At 41.6% G+C, this 22,034-nt stretch overlaps 1 protein-coding gene and 1 long non-coding RNA gene across 23 annotated transcripts in view; one reads left to right on the top strand and one right to left on the bottom strand.

Annotated features, from left to right (window-relative positions):
• Window positions 1-20,977, bottom strand: part of LOC148409722 (calcium/calmodulin-dependent protein kinase type II subunit gamma) — a 37,086-nt gene extending 16,109 nt beyond the window's left edge. For 21 of the 22 annotated variants that reach the window (XM_088439308.1, XM_088439319.1, XM_088439309.1 and 18 more), the window contains exons 1-12: window positions 17,378-17,607; window positions 15,199-15,293; window positions 8,147-8,206; window positions 6,102-6,156; window positions 5,915-5,980; window positions 4,864-4,936; window positions 3,744-3,846; window positions 2,340-2,423; window positions 1,886-1,980; window positions 1,142-1,264; window positions 902-985; window positions 34-76 (exon numbers count right to left, since the gene is read on the bottom strand). In XM_088439308.1, coding sequence (XP_088295434.1) covers window positions 34-76; window positions 902-985; window positions 1,142-1,264; window positions 1,886-1,980; window positions 2,340-2,423; window positions 3,744-3,846; window positions 4,864-4,936; window positions 5,915-5,980; window positions 6,102-6,156; window positions 8,147-8,206; window positions 15,199-15,293; window positions 17,378-17,442 — 946 coding nt within the window. In that variant the 5' untranslated portion in view covers window positions 17,443-17,607. Of the gene's footprint in view, window positions 1-33; window positions 77-901; window positions 986-1,141; window positions 1,265-1,885; window positions 1,981-2,339; window positions 2,424-3,743; window positions 3,847-4,863; window positions 4,937-5,914; window positions 5,981-6,101; window positions 6,157-8,146; window positions 8,207-15,198; window positions 15,294-17,377; window positions 17,608-20,735 lie in introns of those variants that run through there. The other variant, XM_088439311.1, reaches the window with a different exon arrangement.
• LOC148409723 (uncharacterized) lies at window positions 17-10,408 on the top strand. The gene is made up of 3 exons (XR_015868423.1): window positions 17-139; window positions 6,569-6,704; window positions 10,186-10,408. It is a non-coding gene; the product is annotated as an uncharacterized LOC148409723 (long non-coding RNA).
• Window positions 20,978-22,034: the final 1,057 nt, after the last annotated feature.

Raw genomic sequence — 22,034 nt, 5'->3', positions numbered from 1 at the left:
GCGTGGGAAGCGGAGGGCAAAGGGCACACCCACCTGAGAAGTTTCTGGACACCAGCATGGTGGTGAGGATGGCTCCCTACGGGAGGAGGAAGATGAGGAGGAGGGCACAGAAGCAAAGGAAGAAAAGAAAAGAAAGCAGGTGATTCTTCTCTTTCTTACCTTCCTGAGTTGTTTCTAAAAACGACTTTCAGAGGCTCGTGATATCTCATTTCTAACGCTCCCGTGATAAAAGAATCACACGGCTTTGCGCGAAATGTTTCAAGACACATTGGAGTTGTAAGCTGCCACTGTGGCAAAGTTGAATTTCAAAACTCTGTGAATTAAAACAAGAACACAGTTGAAAAAGCTCATAAAGTGAGGTGCGACTGGGTCTGAACCAGGGATGCAAAAATGTTTGCGTTCAAGAGCAAGATTTAATTTTTTAAAACGGACATATGGGGAAGGTCATTTCTAAACAAGATTTTGAAAAAGTTAAAATGTGTGCAGTATGTATACACACAAAAACTCATTATAAAAACGCAGACTTTGATTATCTATTCGCCATTTTAACTCATTCACTATCTGTGACGACAAAAGTCCTACCACACTAATACAAGCATGACTATTATTTTGCCTTGTGTGCCACAGTTCAGGCGATTATTCAAATTACAATACTTTCGGATTTTATTTTGTACCAACAATAACAGTTATGAGTCCTGTATCTGACTATTTTTTTTCCTCAGAAAATTAAGTGAAATATGCCTGAAATACAATCAACAATTTAAAGTACAGCTACATGACTATCCTACAAGAGTACAGGAAAGTATTATGATTGTGTTACACTACGATACTACATGTTACCCATACCTAATAAAGCCTCACAAGGAATGCAAAACATAGGAAGTAAAGTTTCACTTGGTACCTTGAGTTTTCGGCGAGCGTTGAATTTGCGGAGACACTCAACAGTTTCCTGTCTGTGCATCATGGATGCCACTGTGGAGCGGTGCTGCAGGGTGGGTGGGGAGGACAAGAAATTTCACACATTTACACATCCGACAAGGCTGTTAAAAAAAATGTCTTTAAATAGCAAGATGTGGGTTGTGTTCTCATTGAGGCTTTTTTTTTTTTTCCTCAATGACTTTGGTCTTTTGGAGTGACTTACGCAGACCCACGGGTGCTTGAGAGCCTGCTCGGCAGTGATTCTCTTGGCCGGGTTGATGGTCAACATCTGGTTGATCAGGTTCTTGGCTTCGGGGGTCACTGTGTCCCACTCAGGGGAGGGAAACTGTAAGGAATCGCACATGTGCTCACTAATGGCTTATAGGTTATGAGTACAATGAAAGACAAAAGTTCCAGAGCCAACAACCATAAATGAAAATCCCACAAGCATGTACTAGAACACACAAAAAAACACCGCAAAACTATAATGAACCCATGCAAAACATTGTAGTTCTTGTTTGCAGCTTCAAGCAGGTGCCTTTAAGAGGCGGGTCCAGGTGAGATGATTTCAGCAACAAGTCTGCATGAGTCAAAAGTGAATGGATATTGTGGCTCCCCTTTCCCACATGTGAGAGCATTTAAATTAAAATGAACTAAAAAATATTTCAGCAGGGGTGCAAATTATGAAGCACCATGAAGTGGGGTTATACTGAAAATCCAAACGTAAATGTGCATGTGTTTTGGGGAATGTATCTTTTTTTTTTTTTTGAAACCACAAACACTGACCAATCACCCACCCATACGCACACATCTCTGCAATGCGTCAGAGAGCCTGATTGGATCAATAGCTTTGGACCAGTTCTCAATTGGACACTATCAAACATTCAAAAAGTGCTTAGCAAAGCCCTGCACTGCACCCATGCAATTCCTCTCCATTACACACACACACACACAGATAGACACTTACATCGTAGGCTCCAGCTTTGATCTGCTGATAGAGCTTGTGCTGATCCTCATCCCAGAACGGAGGATATCCAACTAACAATATATAGAGAATAACACCTGACAAAAAAAACATAAAAGCAGTTATTTATATGCAATACCGCAATTTCATTAGAGACACTTGATCAATAAGACCCTGAGAGTGCTGCGTAATAAATTAGTCATTTACACCAAAATCTATTGCGGTAACTAAAAGTGGCAAATCCCCAATGAATTGGGGGCATTAAAAGGGAATAGATTTGAGAGGTGAAATTCTCATGCAATACATTTACTGCTAGCATAAGTCACTCAGTAAACGTGCACATATTATTGGGTTTGGCTAGTGATGCTATCACGCTGTCCCGATTAGCATTAATCGAGCGACCAAAGCATCTTGTCACTGCAAAATTAAAAGCTATTAGTCATGGAGAACAGCTCACCACAAGCCCATATGTCCACAGGCTTGCCGTAGGGGTCCTTCCGAAGGACTTCCGGGGATAGATAGCCAGGCGTGCCCGCAAAGCCTGCCCGAAAGGGGAATTTAAAAAAAAAAAAAAGAAAGCCAGAGACCACAATCAGCCAATAAATTTTTATTGCTCATCAAGGCTATTTTACTGCACTTATGTGAGGAGGGTTGGGTCTGGGGCAGTGGGGGATTCGGATCCAGCTGACCCTCCCGGAATCTAATGCAAGGCCAGATTATGACGGTGTGGAGTCACAAGCGAACGGCCGTTAATCATCTGGCCTGTGCTTAAAAGTCAGCCAAATGCTGGCAGCTCGGCCTCGCGCCAAGACAGTGAACTAAGCGTGAACTAGAATTGGTGTGTGCGCATGCGAAGAAACAAACATTCACTCCAATTTCCTTTAGTTCTGATGAAATGGGTCTCATTCAATGGGTCCTTGTTTGCCTTTTGCTCTACATATTAATTTTGAAAAATCCACATAACTCAAAGATAGGGCGAGTCAAATAAAAGAAAATATTTTCACAAGTAAATAAATAAAGTTGGAAATATGTTTTTTTTTTTTTTCCTCAGGAACAGCAATAATGTTCTTGGGTAAATTTTGCTCAGGATATACAAAAGTGTGAAAAACTAATCACAAGTTTGAGAATCTAATCACAACAAAAATACGTATCGAATGAACCAGTAAACTATTTAATTTATATTATCAGTAGATGACTCAGATACAAAAATGTTTTGATGTTCATCCCTTTATTTTAACTTTTTTTCAGCGCAGAAAATGCACCATATTTTTTCAGGATTTTCATGATTATTGCAACTTTGTTCTGTTTTGTCAGAAATTGAATAAAATTATTGATAATTGTTTTCCAGAAACAAAATAAATGTTTACTACTACTCAGTTAATTTTTAATAAGTCTGCTTTCACAGAGGACAAAAAAAAAAAAAAATTGAGAATATTTTCTGCAGAGTAGATACAATTTTGAACATTGACAATTTTGGGTCTCTATGCAACGAGCAATGTTCCAAAATATGTATTAATGTGGTAAATAATTAGTTGTTGATGAATCTATGATGACCTCTATTTTGAATTTTATTTCAGAAACTAAAACTTTACTAAAATGTTCAATAAACATTCCTTAACGGATCAAATTTTATTTAAATTCAAATTTAATTTATTTCTTATACAAACACAATTATGGAAAATGTCTTTTCATGCACATCTATGCTTGATTGTTTGGGATATATATATGTTCACTTGCATATTTTTGCTCTCCTTAAGAAAAGTGGAATAGTCTGCGAGTTGGCGAAGAAAAATAAATAAAACAGTATATGTTTTGAAATGTAAAAAAAAAAATGATCGACGTCTGCGTTTGCGATTCTCACCGAACCAAGCCTGCTGGTCTCCCTGCACCTCAATAGCCAGGCCGAAATCTGCCAGCTTCACTGCAGCTCCCTTCATCTTACTGGCCAACAACAGGTTCTCAGGCTGGGGAACACAGACACACACACACATGGTGAAGCAGAATGCAGGACAGAAGATCAAAACTGTGAGAGACAGCGAGTGACAGCCACTCTCTGCTGAAGCCATTTCTCAGAAATATTTGATGTGTTCAATGTGATTCTTATATACGTGTGCGTGGAGGGGGCGGTAAAGGTGCGAGAGCGCGCACCCATGGCAGGGGAAAGAAAAGGGGTGGGCACAAGCCGAGAACGGACGGGTGGGTTGAGAATCTCCACAGCAGCAACGGCAGCACCTTATATGGACGTGAGCCCGTCGCCATAGAAACCACGGGGGAGTTATTTAGGCAGCGCCGCAGACGGCATGCTAAATGGAAAGTGTACTTAGCGAGAGGCGGCGAGTGTGGCGGCGCTCTAAATGGCCGTTGTTTGGGCAGGAGGGCATAAAGGGCCTGCGGTAAAAGCCCACTCAGGATAAAAGGCCAACAAATCAGACAAGCAGAGCGCATTGAGATAATAGCGTTGCGCTCTAACAAGGGGAAGATTTTTTTTGTTTTTTGAAATTCTAATTATTATCATTACTATCCTTCTTTGAGGCCACGTAGTCATCATCTTCTCAAAGTGGGTTGACGGCAAAAGGAGTGGTTTAAGTCAATCGGCGCCAGATAGGCCACTCCTCCCCGCTCGCTCCGCGGGTGGCGTGATGTCACACGAGTTGTCGTGGCAACTTCAGGGGTTCATCTATATCTCCGCCACCCACGTCAGTGTGTGTGTCCTTGTTTTTTCCTTGCCATAGGTGACACACACACACACACAAATGCTGGTCACGTGGTCATGACTCATCATGTGTGAGAACAAATATGGAGGATGAACCAGCGGATGCGAGAGGGAAGAAGAAGAAAAAAGCAGGACCCAAAAAAAAAAAAAAGGCAAGCCATAGAAAGCAAGCGATGGAGCCATCTGTGTGTTGCCATGGCCACGAGCAGAGGTGTGTGTGCGTGCGTGTGTGAGAGTGCGGTTGTCACGGAAACGGGCAGCTACTCACCTTGAGGTCTCTGTGCACAATATCATGCTGGTGGATATGATTGACACTCTCCAAGATCTGACTAATGCAATGACTGTGTGGGGAGGGGGCAAAAAAAGGCAAAGACAGACATGTCAGATGCTATTAAAAAAAATGCTTATATCACATTTGCATGACATCGGATTTGTTTGCTATCCGTAATTATTAAAGAAATTAAAACAACAGGAATCCTGCATTCACAACTGTGGTGCGGATGCACCATAATGGACCACTACATTAAGGGCGGCGGTAATGCGCATGAAATCATGTCCAAACACAAGAAGAAAGAGTGCACTCTGCACTAAGTTGCATAACGAGCCTTTAGCAAACAAGGCGTTCTCCCTCAGAGACATAACACAGGCGCTTGCAGTTTAAACAATCGATACTCCAGGAACGCGTGTGGGAAGCCATCTTAATAACGGGGGCGTCCACGCAAGCTGCCGCTATTCCGCGTTTTCGCACTCGGCTCGTGAGCGCGCTGGCCTTTGTACTCGGAAAGAGAGAGAAAAAAAAAAAAGTTCCCTCCGGCCTGCAGCCCCTACCGCCTTATTATGAATGTCCTACGCCGTGTGCAGTGTCAGGCCTTGGCGAGTCCCCTTGCTCCGGGCTCATGTTTGTGTCACTCACTCTGCAAAAGGTTAGCGTCGGCAAGGTCGCTGGAGAAGAGCGGCTGAGGCCTAATTCGAATGTAAGAGAGTGCGAGAGGGGCTTTCGCTGTCTCTTAAACACCCGCCTCGTGCGCAAGAAGACGAAAAGAGCGCTAATCCGGCTGTCCAGCCAACTCTCTAAGCTGCGCGCCACCCAGACTGCGCCAGAAGAAACTTGAGGAGGAAGACGCGAGTTATACGTCAAGCAAAATGGAAGGAAAACGTGGAAAAATTTATTCGAGGCGGCAACCACGTGCAAGCGGGGGGCTCCACGCCGACCTCGGAAACGCCTCATTTGTCATCATGAACGCCAGCGTTGAATTTACAAGGCCTATAAAAGAGAGGCGGGCATGAAATATAAATGACGCCATTGATGAAGCGCGTACCTGGCGTCGGCCTCGCTGTAGTACTCTCTGGCTACGATGTCTTCGAAAAGCTCCCCTCCTGTTACCCTGGGGGGGGGGGGGTTAGCAGGGAGAGCGCGTGCTTAGCATACACAAACAAGCCGCAGTCACGCACATGGACAAAATGTCAACGTGTGTGCGTGCGTGTGTGTATTCACAATATACTCACAGGTCAAAGACGAGGTAATGAAAGCCCTCCTCTGAAATGCTGTCATGCAGTCGCACTGAAAGACACATGGAGGGAAACTATATGTTCACACTTGTGGATTAGTGCGCTTCAAAAGGACAGATCATTTATACACACTTTTAGCATTTGTCAGTAACTTGCTGAGGTCAAAACAACCTCGAATCGAGAATTAGGAAAAGCACAAAAAAAATTAATCCATTCAAGTCTCCTCTTGAGCAGGTCGAATATTCTCAGTAGGGTTCGAGTCTGGATTTTGACTCAGCACGAACAAAACCTTCTTCTACTTGATGAAAAGGATGCATGGACTATTTTACGTCTTGTGATGGTAGCACTCCTCAAATGAAAGTGGCTTTTACAAAGGTTTTTTTTTTCTATGAGTATTTTTGTTAATATGACAGCACCGCTAGCGGGTAAATGGCTAACTAACCACCATTTTGTTCCAATTCCAGACACACTGTCATGATGATGGGAGGCTGCATCCTGACAACGCATGATAAAACCGGGCATTTTTCCCTCAAAGGGACCCCAGGACCATGTGTGGATGAGTCAGGCTCATGACAGAGTAACAACTAGCCACAACGATAGGTACAAAAACATTCCCAGATGAAATCCAGAGAAAAAGTTGGATGGAAAGTTCTCCTTTTGATAACAGACAGGTATTTGTAGCCGAGCGTATTGTAACCTCCCCACGGGCACCTTCCAAAAACGTTTGAAAAGGGAAACACTGTAAGATGAATAAATTAGTTTGAGAGTAACTTTTTTTCATTTATTTTTTTAAATCATATAAAAAATATTTTGGTTGAAATGCAAAATGTAATTTTGAGGCATTTGACATTCGTATTTTCAATTGAAGTTAAAATAATAAAAATATTTGCCACTTTATGGAAATAATAGAGCCTGTTTGAACACAAACGCAGCCAGTTGCAGCAACACCGCGATACTTCGGCAAATCGGCGATTTATTGACATTTGAAATATTTGAACTGAGATATGTTCTTCAAAACCACAAATTTCTGTCTCACACTGTATGTACAACTTGAGATGACAAAATGCAGTGAGAGCATTTTAAATTTACTTGTGGAATTGCAATTTGACAGCTAATTTTCTTGTTCAATGGTTTAACATTTTAAATGTTGATTTAAAGAAACAATTTGTTTATGTGTTTTAATTTCAGGATAATCTTTCCAAGCAACATACCTATTTACACATAACGCTTTTTTAAAATTTCATTGTCCTTTGCTTTTTCTATTGAACAAAGGATAAGTAAAAACAAATAAAAATGAAAAATAACTTTCAGGAGATTTCATTTGAAGGCCGTTGCGCCAAGTTATGGTCAAAACACAAAACATGTTCCGGTCCTTCCATAATAAGGGACTGCAATTCAATAGCGTCCGCAATTGTTAACCGTGTCACCTTCCTTTTCGTTCACTGTTTTGCCATGACATCATGCATCTACGTAGCTGACCCCACTATCACCACAACACCAACTGAAATGGTGTGAACTATACAGCACTCAAGTGTCATGAAGGCATCGAGACAGCCAGCCAGCCTGAGACAGTAGAGGCCTCGTGTCAGTATGTCGAGGCTCATCGTTATGTAAAAAAAAAAAAAAAAAAAAATCATTTGTATAATATGGCCAAGTAGGATGGCTGGGCCTGAGGCGAGAAACTAGAGTGACTGCTCATTTCTTCTCCTCCTCCATCTTCTCGCTCCTTCCTCCATCTGTCTCCTTCTCCTCGCTCGCGTCTCTCCATCTGTCTCTTTCTTGTGCCCTCTTTTGTCCAAACTTTCAACACAGCCCGTGCCAAAATGTGTCAAAACTGAGAGAAAGTGAAAATCCATTGAGCGAGCGTAAACGGGAAAGGAGGGCAAAAACAAAAAAAAAGTGGGACATGGAAGTGAGCGACAAGCGTGATGAGAAAGGTGTCATTGATTTAGTCATTTCCTCCTTCCTTGGCCTTTTGGTGTCTCCATTAGATGCGAGGTATCTATTCTGCCTACTTGGCAGTGTCACTGGCGCAAACTCACCGATGTTGGGGTGTTTGAGCAGCCGGCAGATGCGAGCCTCACGTTCCAGCTTCTGGTGGTCTGAGGAGGGATAAAACGGAGGGTTTTAATTCACGGAATCAATGTTGGATTTATGGTTAATGCAGAACTTTATTAAACAGAAACAATGCTTTTTTTAAATAGATTTTTTTTAAATTAAGCAACTAAATTAAAAATAGATATCAATTCAAACAAATGATGAATTCATTGCCAAAAAAAAGTCTATACAACACATGCTTAGAATCCATTAAATGATACAAAAATTAGATGTATAAACAATAGATTAAAAAATAAAAATGGAAAAAAAATCCAGATTTAAAAAGACAATAAAAAAGGAAAACAAAATACTGTTGGAATATGCACATTAGGGTAACACAAAATTATGATGAACAAAATAAAAAGATATATAACAAAGCACAAATTGGAGAATTTCATACAATAATGAAAAATCTTCCATGAAAAATAAGAAATAAATGCTGAAACAAACATCTGGGAATTCATCCATTGATGACCTCAGAATTAAAAAAAATCTGGTGACATGATTCACATGCACAAAGGCAAAAACTGCAACTAACTAATAATGCAATCATGCAGCTGATGAGCCCATATTATTTTGAGAAAAAGTTCACTGAAGCAGAGGTTTGCATGTGCGCGTCCATTTAAGGTAATTTAACGCTAAGTGGAAATTAATGAGTGTGTAACGTCCTCATGTAGATTATTGCTGTGTTAGCATTTTCAGATGGCAAAGCATACACACACACACACACACACACACACACACACACACACACACACAAACCTATGGATTTCATGGAATCCTGTATTGTTTTGTTTCAACAAAAATATAGTACATGGTGGCTGATTCGCAAATCTCCATTCACTCATTTTTTGTAGAACCTAGCCCAGAACCTTGCAGATATTAGTGCTCTGTAACGCCTTAGGCTCCCTTCCAAACACGCTTCTCCTTCAAACAGGTTACATTAGCGCAGGAGGACCTAGCATTGGGCATTAGAGTCATTTGGGATTAAGTTCAAAAGTTTGGATTCAGTTTTTTGCCCAATAAAGCTCAAATTAAATCAATAAAAAGTTAAGTCTAGACATTGAATCTAATCAGTCTAGAGTAGCAGAGAATTAAGTTTGGATAGTACCAGACATTAATGAGAGTTAAGAATGCATCAGGATCACCTCTGCACCCTTCCTGTTTTCAGTGGCAATGAACGATTGACAAATGAGGTTAAACATGGATCCTAATGAACCATGGTGTTCACACTTGACTTTGATCTGCAGTGAGAGTTGGGAGCAAGTGAACGAGCATTGATCTTCTTGACTTGACATGTTTCTCCGCTTCTTGGTCAGAAAGCCATGTTTTGGTAAAACCAAGCAATATTCAACTAAATGTTAAGGAACAGAAAAAGCTTGAAAAACTTCCAAGTAAAAGATGAGAGTATTTTCAATGTCTATTTTGTTGAAGAACACAATATTATGGGTTCTTGGGTTATCATCTTCTTCTATCTTCTTCTTGGGGCATCCATTCCACAAGACTTTAGGCAAATTGCATTAAGGCTTGGTCCCGAGCGAGTACTCACTGTCCGTGAAGTATTAAAACGGCACCAGCATGTGGCTACGGGTCAAAGGTGACGAGGGGTAACTGAATCCGGTATGAGTCAGTTTAGGCGTGTTCATGTCCTACACTGCGGCTAAATGCACGCTCCAAGGCTTCCGCGTGCAAATATTTGCATTCATTTCTTCGCTGCTGACATTTTGGCCGATCACCTGGACCGGCTGCGAGGCAACAGCGGGTTTAAAACAGCACATTAAAAGCAATATGATGGAGGAGAGAGGAAAAAAAAAAAAAACACCACCCCACTGCTCCATCTCCACACACAACCTCCCAGTTGTGATGTAGCTTCTTTGTTTCACTTTGTCCGACCTGTTGCTACGTCGATCTTTTAAAGCCGCAGACTTATTTCGGAGCGCTCTCTCTCTTAATCTTTTTTTTTTTTTGCCTTCCTCCTTGCAAGGTGTAGATTTCCAGAGATGGAGGGAGAGACCCGAAGCGCCGCCTAATTACGCCGCTGACGCAGGACACCGAGACAGACAGCGAGAAGGAGGGAGGATTACACGCGGCGTCCATTTGCTACAAGAGGAGCACATGCTCCCCTGTGTGTGTGTGTGTGTGTGTGTGTGTGTGTGTGTGTGTGTGTGTGTGTGCCCCGCATGGTGCAGTGTCACTGCACCACTCACTAATTCATTCAATCTCCCCCATTTGTTGATGTGTGTGTTTGTGTGTGTGTGTTGGTAGGAGATGGGGAAAAGAGAGGGATGGTGGGTAATTACACTGGCACTTCCTGCTGCTCTCTAATTGGCCATCTGCGTTGCCAGGGGGTGGGCCCTGCGGCCATCTTACATCACGGACAATCAGAGGCGCCAATGATCTACTTTTAGGCAAAAGTTGCGTCACAAAGTGTTAGCGGGAAGTAAATTGATAAGAGGAAAAGAGAACACATTTTATAAGGGCACTATTTTATGATAACGTTATACTTTGTTATAGTCTGAAACTGTTAACGACAAGATGATGAAAATTGATGAAATATTGTGAATATTTCTGTATAATTACTTGTCCCCATTTTTTTTTCATCAAATAAGACACTGGTGGTAAAATGTTTTTTTTTCTGCAATATATAGACCCAATGACAAATTGTTTTACTGTATTTGTGTAATATTCTGAGTTCATTTGTGTAATATTACAACTTTGGGGAAAAAACGACGACGTGTCGTGACAGCATGCCCGTGATCCTTGGGAGCATAATTGGTAAACAGAATGGATGGATGGATGCATATCATAAAATTAGCACTTTATAATTGGCATAATGGCAAATTTAGGGCGTTTAACATTCTTGTAATAAAAGTATTTTCTGGTAATACTGTATTACAACTATGCCTTTTTAAAATCTTTTTTTTTTTTTTTACTTTAAATTCTCCCCCACACAGATGATTTAACTTTTGCTGAATCACGACTATGTCCACGAATGGCGAAAACTTTCGTCTGTTTCTTTTTCCACAAGCGTTATCTTATAACCTTCCCTCGCGTAGTATAACTCAATTCTGGTACATGTTATTCTAGTGTTATAATGACTACATCCTTGCGATATTTTAACGATTTGCCTCCAGTGGGTGCAGAGCGAACACCTGTCATGCACTTGAAGCAAATCAAATAGCTTAAATCGTTGAAATGTCGACAAGTTCTGCTGGATTGTGAAATTGCATATTACATATAAAGAACCCCCCCATGCGAAGCTACCTCCTGAATGCCTTTAGTCAGGAAGCTCTCACAGAGAAGTAGAGAGAAAAATATCTTGGGTCCTCAACGGCACTTCCTTTCTTGTTTCCATCGCTTCCGTTTGCCTCGCTGCCTGACCCCCCTTTCCTCCCCTCCCTCCCTTCTCCTCAGATTACTGCAGTGTTTACCAGAGCTTTGAAAGACTTACCCACCAGGCCACGCGTGAGGTCACACTCACCCTATCAGGCAAAAAACAAAAAAAAAAACACTACCAGGCAAATCTAATGCAGAGACTGCCAAGGGGAAACTCGTACATGTTGTGTTTGCCATATTGCGTGTAGGTGCATGTCACTGCAGCCGCACACACTGCACTGCTATGTGATTGTGTGTGTGTGTTTCTCTACACTTCTCTCTATTGTGCGTCTCCTTGAGTCCCGCTTCACCTTGATGTTGTCCCATTGCGACGAAGTAATGAGCTGCCCTTTCCAAACTACCCTCACCAGACACAATATTTGGTACGCCGGGATCATCGAATAAGGGCCAATACATTTAATAAATAAGTAAAATAATAATGGGGTGAAACCTCCAAGGTCAACCACAACCGAGTTTGACATAAAAAGTGGGAACTAAATATTTCTGTTCTGGGGTCAAACATCTGCCAGCATAAATCAGTTAACTACTGGGTGTAGCGTTCAGCATTAGGAACCAAAACAATGATAACAAAATAACTACACATTCAATTTTCTCTTTATATTACAACTTTTTCATGCTATGTTTTAGTCTGTTCATGGCTTCGCATTGTTTCAGCATGAAGCTGAATGGTCTAGTTAAACGTTTCTGTTGAAACACGTGCCATTTTATTCACTTTGTCAGTTTTACACTACACTTCAACGAAGTGATGATTAAACAGCTTGAAGCAAGCACACTTGTCCCCCTATTTGGAGGACTGTGCAAGCAAGAGTGAGAACACATTCGAAAAAAGTTTTTGCAAATTTGAATTTGCTTAAAACGAGTGGGAGGGGTAACTTTACCCGCTGGTGCCTTGAGATAGGAGTGGCAAGACAAGTTTTAAAATAAAAGCTGTCATTTAGGCAACTTTTTACTTTGACTTTCAAGTAAACATTTAATTAGCTAGTGCTGTTTGCTGGCAGTAACGATAGCGCAACTTGCTACACAACAAGTAGCCGTAACAAGAAGGTGAACATTAAAAAAAAAGTATTCAAGCTGTTAAAAGCCACTCCCAGTTAAAGTTTAGTGTGAAACAAAACAAATTAAGAGTATTACACGGTGTATTTAAAACAACCACAAAGCTTTACCTTCGGGAAGTCCACTTAGCTTAATGCTAAAAAACACAATGCAACACACCAGCCAGGCTAATGAGCGGCATGAATGCAGTGCTGTTTTAACACTCAGGCATATATTCTTTATCCTCTGCAAAAAGGACAATGATCACTTAAGCTTAATGGGTCCCTTTAAATACTTGTGAGACTTGTTTGATTCTTCTTTCAGCTTTTAGTGGCCATACCATGGATAAAAGAAGGACAAATACTTTATTAATTGAAGCTGCTAGTATACATATTTAGAATGTTATGTTTTAGGAAAGGATTGGGACAGATTAAAAGCATTTCCATTCTTTTAAATGGGGAAAGATGATTTTGGGAGAAAAAAAAAAGAAAATTGGATTCTTGCGGAAAAAAATTTGAAAAAATTGACATTGTATTTTAACGTCCGTCCCAAGATGGCCGCCGCTGGACATCAGGGCTAGGAACAATAACTGTCACAACATAAACTCGCAGATGCATGCAATATTGCTATTACTTCACGCACACGTAGCCACGCAAATGCCATCAGACGACAAGAGGGCAAAAGAGGAGGCGCCTATGGAATCTGTGGGGTCTTAGTGCTTGACGAGATACATTTAGCATAAGTGGATTAGCCTCAATCCCCCTTTTACAGAAAGACAAGAGAGAGGCCAACGAGGAAGATGGGTGAAAGACGGACTTGACGAGAACAAAGGGAGACGCGTGTTAATGTTAGCAAGGAGCCTAATTGGATGGTGGTGGAGGAAAGGGAGGCAATTAGGTTTGTGAAGCCAGGGGAGGTTCTACGCGCGTCATGCTTACAACATGGCAGCATCTATGTGTGTGAGCGCGCGTGTGTGTGTGCGCACGTGGGCGTGGAGCAGCGCGGCGATGCGGCGGCATATAAAATTCAGGCCCCGAGAGCTGCAGTGCTACGCGAAGACGCCACGGCAACAATTACATTGATTCACATCCTGCCCCTCTGCCGCTACCGCTGCGGTTTTTTATTTCATCCTCGCAAGCCGAGCGCCGCTGTCACCAGCGCCTGCCCTCGCCCCACCCCTCGCTTGAAATTTGGATCAATTCAGCACGGAGAATGTCCGAAGACACGGAGTTATTTAATACGGCTTTTGGGAGGAAAAAAAAAAAAAAAGGCTGGATCATTGAAGCTGATCAAAAGACCTTATGATTGAATTGCATATTGCTGTTGGAATTATGGGCGTAGTGAAGAAAAGACACAAAAGTGTGCTGCGCACAGTATATGGATGCAGCAGTCACAGGACGCTAAATTAGGTACACCTGTACCACCTTAATGACATTTATTGCAGTAATTCATTTGTTTTAAAAAGACACCATCAGAGTGGGAACAATTTGTAATAATAAGGCTAAGTAATATAATGAATTGGTTATCGGTGTGATGCAGTGCAGTCAAAATCCCACCTGCCTGTTCAGGATGGGAAAGCTATTTAAAAAAAAAAATGAACAAGTCCACATTAAAGGGGATAGTCTAAATATTAAGCCAGCGGTAAAAAGTTAAAATTGTCTTGGATTAATTTGATCGCTATTTTTTTCCATGCATAAGTAATACGTTTAAAAACAATTGTTTCCATTTGCTGTGTATTAATAATGACATCACCGGTGCTACGACCAATCACAGCTCACTTGTTGGTCATGTGATGTTCACAAGTTGAGCTGTGATTGGTCGTTACCTGTGAATCCGAGACTTCATTTTTAGCTGACAAGCAGGGGGGCAAAAATTTAAATTAATTATTGACAAAACAATAATGCTTTACTGATGGCTAAATATTTTAAGTGACCTGACTAAAAAATTTCACAAAGCTGTTTTGCTAAGGGCCTGTATCTCTAATAAAAGACAACTTGGTACGGATCTTGATGGATGCAGCATGATATGACTGAGACAATACATTTTCAAGTGGGATTATTAGTTTAGATTCTTTATGGTATGGCTCTAACGCTTTTTATATTTAGTCATATGTAGTGAAACGTAAAATGTAAATTTCAAACCATTCAAGTTCATTACATTCCAAGAAACCCCAAGAAACAAAGCATCATCAAACCAATTTATACCGATTCATGCCTGGTCAGTAGCTCTCATAGAGACAATTCGATACATCAGATGTCTTCTCATCTACATCTTCTACATCTTTTGTTACTTCAGATACTTCAGATACTTGAGTGAATTGAAAAAGACAAATTAAGGTACTGTAACACCACCTTACATTCTCTTACAGTAAACATCAATCTTATTTGGCAAGGTGCAGGTGCTCCTAATGAGACTTGTTTTTGTTGAAACAAACGGGTTTAGTCAAACCAGTGCGCATGAAAAAGGGGATTATAAAAAAAAAAAAAGCATCTTTAAGGGCTTGTATTCTAATCACAAACAAACAAAGCAAAGATGTAATGTTCGTATATGTGTGTGTTGGTTGGCATACCTCGTGCAGACAACTTCTTGGTGTTGATGATTTTGGCAGCATATTCCTGCCCGGAGGATTTTTTGACACATCGGCGCACCACTGAAAAAGCTCCCCTATGAACACAGAATCAGAGAGTTACTAAAATGGACATTTGACCGCATTGCATTAACTTCACGCAAGGTAAAAAAATACCTTTTTGTTCAAGAAATTACTTGCATTTGAACTACCGTCTACATTTTGTTCTGGGTCACAAGAACACTAACTGGAGAAGTAGTCTTCAAAATGCCTGGGTAAAATTTCAGTCTTTTTCTGGCTCAATTTCGATGAAAAAGAGAGGTTACAGGAACGATCGGCTCCACGAGCAACCAACAGCTTTTGCAGCAAATGTATAAACATTGTTCAAAAGTCATTTATTGGATATTGAGCAATATTGCAAAATTTGTGGAATCAATAAGCAACAAAGTAAGCAGGTGTTAACATCAAAATGAAGCCATGGGCTAATTTATCAAAATCAAAAGAAAACTGTGCATTAGTGGGTGGTACTTTAAAGATGTCCGGGAACCAATCAACACACTGCACTGCATCTATCCCCGCCCTACTACCATGGTACTACCTCATGATGGGGACACCAAAAGGTAGGATGAAAATTTTACCCCGGAAGATGAAACTAAGAACCTTTTGGGCATTTAGTTCCAGGTACTATCAAATACCAAGAAGTTTTGGACTGTGGGAACTAATATTTGCAGTTCCAAGGAAACTTTTAAGGTCATAAGAAATATACCCTCTTGCCAAATTGCGGAAAGTCTCTCGTTGACCCGTTTTAACCACTCCACACAGTGCTGCAGTGAACTGAAGCGGACCTCTTGGTAGAAACATGGCCTAATATCCGCTCAGGTCATGGATTGCCCAGCCCCAAAGACCAAGTACTTATGACTAATCTTCAAAAGACACGCAACTACAATGCTGCAAATGAAATTACTTTTGTCACAGTCGCACAGTCCCGGGTAGAACGCTCCACGGTCTACCACGATTCTGCACCATCATCTGCTGCGAAAGCACTCTGTTACATGGGAGGGGGGCTCCCGGCGACCTGTCACTCCATGACAGCGTCCGCCGCTGCCACCGCACTCGGCTCTCCACCAACAGCACTCTCCTCTCGCTTTCAATTATTTAGCAGCAAACGAGAGGTGACGGGTGACAACAGGCCTCACGTAAAACAACTTGACGATAATGACCGATGGCGGAAAAGATGCATTAGGGATAATAAATAAAAACAGGAGTGAGTGGTCACTGTTGGAGGAGAGTCACTATGCTACATCTTTATAAAAAGGCAAGTCTGATGCTGCCTTTTGGAAGGGGGAGAGGGGAGTGGAGGAGGATGATGATGATGATGAAACAGCAGCGGTTGTGATGTCGTCATCAAAATACCGAGAAAACGCACGTCACCACCTCTGAATGCGCGCGTGATTATTAGTTCCAAATTAAAAATACAAATGAAAAGAAATGAGACTCCGTGATGCGTTCACGGACCATGCCGTGGGGGTGGGGGGCGCAGCGGGCGTTGCGGCGCAAACATTAATAAAAGCGGCTGGGACCGCATGACTTCCTCATTAGGTGATCCAGGGCTATGTAACGTTACTCAACACGGGAGCACAAATCATCTGCAGCTGCTCATTGGGGGTGGGCGGGTGGTGGTGAGGGTGGAGGAGACTTTGGAAAAAAAAAAAAAAAAAAAACCTGAAGCGTCGGCCTTGCGAGTACAGCCTCCGGACGAGGGAGCCCGCGCGGAGCTGTCAAGAAGAAGCGGTGGGCCGGGGGCGGTGGAGGCAAATGTCAGCGGCTGGAGGGGGGCTCCGCGAGGGCACAAAATGGTGGTTGAGTCGACGCTCATAAAAAACCATAGGGGTAGTAAAAAGAAAAAATAATACGCCAAGTTGAAGTGAGGCTAACGCGGCTATAGTGGAGCACCGCAGTAGCTCGGCGGAGCTGGTGGCCGAACACCAGCGCTCTCGAGCGGCTAGCCCGCCTAGCTGCTCCGCGACACATTGCCAAAGCCTCCGGGGTCCCTTCGGAAGCTACCCGAAAAGGTTAGCTTGCTAGCCGGCCAGCATTGAGATAAAGCGAGGCGAGGTTGTTGCGGGGGTGGGCGAGTGGAAGACAAACGCGGTGCGTTTTTGTGTGCGTGCGTGCCGCTTACTTCCCGAGCTCCTCGTACAGCTGGTACTCGTCAGTGAACCGGGTGGACGTTGCGGTGGTCGCCATGGTTGGTGCCGTGAGGGGCGAGCCCGAGCCTCGGGGGAAGGGGGGAGGGGGGTACGACGGCGGGTGGCTCTCCGTGCGGGGGTCCGACCGAGAGGTGTGTAGCCTTAGCCTTCCGACACAAGCGAAGTGACAGGCAGGCAAGTATGAAGAGCTGAAGCCCAGCACACGCACACACGGAAAGGGAGGGGCTGTGGAGAGGAGGAGTGACGCTGGTGGCGCGTGTGAGCGTAGCGGAGGAGTTCTCGCGAGAAGTGCTGAAAGCGATTCACCTCACCAAATTATAAAAACGTGTATTATTTGAGAATGCTGAGAATTGACGGTTTGGAAAAAAAAGTGCTGAAACGTCGCAAATACATTTTGTATTGGGTTACAGCGGGATAAACCTTAATATTAAATTATTTTAAATCAACATCTGCTTGGATGGAGAGAAAAAAATCATAATATTGCAACGACTATGAATGCTGAGAAACATTTACAATTTTAATGATGTGTTTTGAAATGATTGGACGCAGAAAATGAGGTAAAATAGTTGAATCGAAGAGCCAATTCTTCATTGTATTACCCATTGATTTGGATTGAACCTGAGAGACAATTCTTCATTGTATTACCCATTGATTTGGATACTGAGAGACAATCATTCACCCTATTACTAATGTGTTTAAAAATGGTTGGATGCAGAAAGAAAAAATTGGTTTACTAATGAGGTAAAATACAATTTGGAGGATTATTCAAAGTATTACTACTATGGTATGAATGCTGAGAGAATCATTCACCATTTTACAAATGGCCGAATGAAAAGATGAGCATTCATTGGTTTATTAATGTCTAGTTGAAGTAGTTGAATCTGAGAGATGATTCTTCATTGTATTACTAATATTGATTGGATGCTGAGACACGAGCATAAGCATTTAATCATGGCTTGTGTTAACATTGACCACCGGGACTGAGAGACAATCATTCACCCTATTACTAATGTATAATAAAATGGTTGAACCCAGAAAAATGAACATTAATTGGTTTGCGAACGAGTTAAGATTGAGTCAAGACTAATTATTGTTTGAATGCTGAGACAAGCAATAAGACTAGTATTGAGTTGTGTTAAAATTGATTGCTGAGTGACAAGCATTCACTTAATCACTAATGTGATGTGAAAAAGCTGAATGTATTGATAGTATTACTGGTTGAACGCTGAGAGACAAGCATTCACACTATTAACGTTTGCGAAAACAATGTGATAAAATCACGTTCGAATGGTTGAATAAGGACTAATGAATGCTGAGAGACAAGCATTCATACTGTGGGGAAAAAAGTCACGTGAATGCACGCTAAATTGGTTGAATGCTGACGAGCATTTTTGTTATGTTAAAAGTTGAATGCTGAGAGGCAGTCGCTCATATTAGTGGTTAAACGCTGAGAAAAAAACATCTTCACTAAAATCTGTAGGACAATTAAAACGGAATGCATGTTGACGTTATTAGCACGGCCATTTGTTCTGTCGAACTCGAACACACGCGCCATAGAGATAGATGCATGCAGCACGGATCAATATTGATTAATACAGGTCTACTTTGAACATAGTTGGCCTTTGATTTTGCTTTTGCATTTGGTTATGTGTCACGGCACACAAAAGGACTGCAACGCTGTTTGCTGGCCGTCTCGAAAAGACGGCGTCGCACACTTCCAGAGTGCCTTGTTAAATGTTTAATGTGGCGTGAGTGGGAGGCCATCATAGGCCAGTGCAGGGGGACAACAACAACAAAGAATTTTCTGTTTGCTGACGTAGTTTGACCGCCGCTCAACGGAATGTTGCAAAAATCGCAGGAAAATCAATGTCACAAATCCTATTAAAATGCATCTCAGAGATTGTAATTATGATTTTATATGGTCCAAAATGTGGACGATGATTATATTTATACACGAAATCCCACACGTCCAGCCGCAATCACATAGAAATGTCAGAATTGTTGCATTTTGACTTTTTAAATGTTTTAATCATCTACTGGAAATTTCAGCTCCCTTGTGTTTTTTTTCCCATTGATTATTTTATGGTAGCATAAAGAAAAAAAATCTAAGGAATTCCAATTGTTTGTAACATAATACCACAAGGGTTAAACCTACTCCCTGGTTAGCTGTGGCTTTTTGGGCCTTTTTTTTAAACAAACAGTTACTATTATGATATATAATGATATACGTAATGTCCATTTTGTGATCAAATATTCTCCTTTTGGCTTTTTAGAGAAGACAGGGTTCCTCCAAAGAGTGCGGCCGAGGCGCGCAGTGTGTGGTCGACGAACGCTAACAAAGGCCTGAGGAGTTGAGCATTATGTAACGGCGTGTGGAGGCTGAGGAGGTGGAGGAAGAGGAGGCGAGGCGGCAGGGTTAGCACGTAGGAAAAGGAGGGCAGGAGCGGGGCCAGCAGCCCACGTTTTCTGCGCGCGGTTCATTCGTCTTCACGCACACACGCGCGAGAGAGCGCCGGCCTTCTTTTCTTCATCACAATCACAACGCCGCGCATGCAGATATACCACTTCATCATATTTGAACTTTTCCTGGTTGCGGCTTTTGTGTGTGTGTGTGTGTGTGTGTGTGTGTGTGTGTTCCCACGCTGACAGCCTCGGAAGAAAAAAAAAATTGCAGCATTTTGCTCTTTTTCCAGAATGCTGAGCCGGCATACTAACTGAGGATGCTCGCACGCCACGTTCAAAGACTGACGCAAAGTAGGAAATATGCCCACCGAGTCAAAGTCAACTGACAAACGCAGTAAGAGTGATGGTTTTGTTTACCCATCCATCCATTTTTCTAAAGCGAGTGTCCTCATTAGGGTGGCTTTCTGCAATGGCCTCTCAATAAATCCATGGAGCTGTCCGTGGTACTGAAGTAGCAGACATTATTCAACACACCCTCTCGGGTGCGATACACTCATCTCGGTAACAATAACATTAGATATAATCTACTATGTGAGTTAAAATAAGCATATTAAATAATCAGATCTTTGAAAAAGCGCAAGAATAACATTGTTTTTGTTTTTTTCTAAATGATCCTGTTTGATGAATCACATAAGTCCTCCAGTGTGTGTGTGTGTGTGTGTGTGTGTGTGTGTGTAGTCCACGGCTATTATTAGCCATAAGAGGCGTCGCAATGAAAAGCAAAGTGATCTTTGTCAAGCACAGCGTCATGATCAACACAGTATTTTATCATCGCTGCCATTCCGTCTGTTATGTGTGTTTTTTTAAATAAATAAAATACTGTGACTAATAGGAGTGACCGGGACGCCATTCGCAGTGTTACATCACCTTAAGAAGATGATGATGATGATGAGAGGGTGGACGGGGCCACAGGGTTGAGTCATGACACGCTTCCTTCGCTCCCGCCTTTATTTCTTTCACATTGAGATGCACTACTTTTAAGACACAATGAGAACAAGTGGTGAAGAATTAAATTGTTGAAAAGAGATTGGATAAAAAGTATTGGTCCAACAAATACTTTTGTTTAGTTTTGGAATTACACCAACACTTTGGGATATTTTTCACCTAAAGAACATGAACTGATGCTATCCATTATTGTAAAAAAAAAATAAATAAATAGCATCATGCTCTACTGTGACATTTAGTGTGTATGGCTTTAACACCTGGTGAATTACTTGGTGTTAGCAGAGGGTAGTTTAGTTATCTGACTGTTTGTGTGTTGATCAACGTTGAATTTCATGAACATTATTCGACAAATTAATGCAGCCGATCCTGTGAAATAATCAAATTAAAGGATTAAAGTATTGGGACACATCCATCTATAAAAACATCAAGCCAATACTTTTGGTCCTGTTATTTTATGAGCTATCTAAATCAAAACATTTTGAAGTTGCGTTTAAAACAACTGGACAAAAAGCCATCCATGAAGTCAACACATCCCTCAGGAGCATTTCATAAAATTTAAAGATTACATAACGATCCTATTCTCATTTTTTTTTTTTTTTTTTTACGACATTAACATAGAAAATACTATGATTGTATTTTATTGCTTCAAATGCCATTTGGAAAGTTGGGAGTGATTTACTAACACAATGAAAAGTGTGATTTTGCTGACCTCCAGTGGTCTTTTTGATGAAGTGGCACTTTTTTTTCAAATTATAGAATACTGTATTGACTTTTTAACGTTTCCAAAACAAATCTGAATTTGGAGCCTGTGTGGGGTAGGCATAAGTAATTTCACAATAGCACAAATCACATATTTATTATAATTGAGAATTCTGATGCCACAAATGTTAAAACAGCTGAGAAATTATCTAAATTGTGAAAAAGGGGGAAAAAAATATCAAGAATGTCGACCGCCACTTTAAATAATGTATAAATGACTGGACCAAAAGATCACAGTGGCGTGCAGTCAAATCCTAACTATTGTCGGCCACGCTCATCAAGCTGGAACAAGAACCTGACAGATGCACCATAAATACTTTTGCTCTCTCTCTCTCTCGGCTTGCAAACCAGGAGGGTCAAAATAAATCCACTTTTTTTCCCCTTTGGTATTTAGACAGAACTCATAAGGGCTTAAGTGTTTTCTTTATTTCCTGTTGCTGCGGCTTAGTAGGCTTGGGTCGC

The sequence above is a fragment of the Hippichthys cyanospilos genome, chromosome 17, assembly GCF_059441005.1.
Source record: "Hippichthys cyanospilos isolate Australia breed blue-spotted pipefish chromosome 17, RoL_Hcya_1.0, whole genome shotgun sequence".
Classification (NCBI taxonomy): domain Eukaryota; kingdom Metazoa; phylum Chordata; class Actinopteri; order Syngnathiformes; family Syngnathidae; genus Hippichthys; species Hippichthys cyanospilos.
The sequence above is the reverse complement of the archived record's forward strand: the minus strand, read 5'-3'. Positions and strand labels throughout refer to the sequence as shown.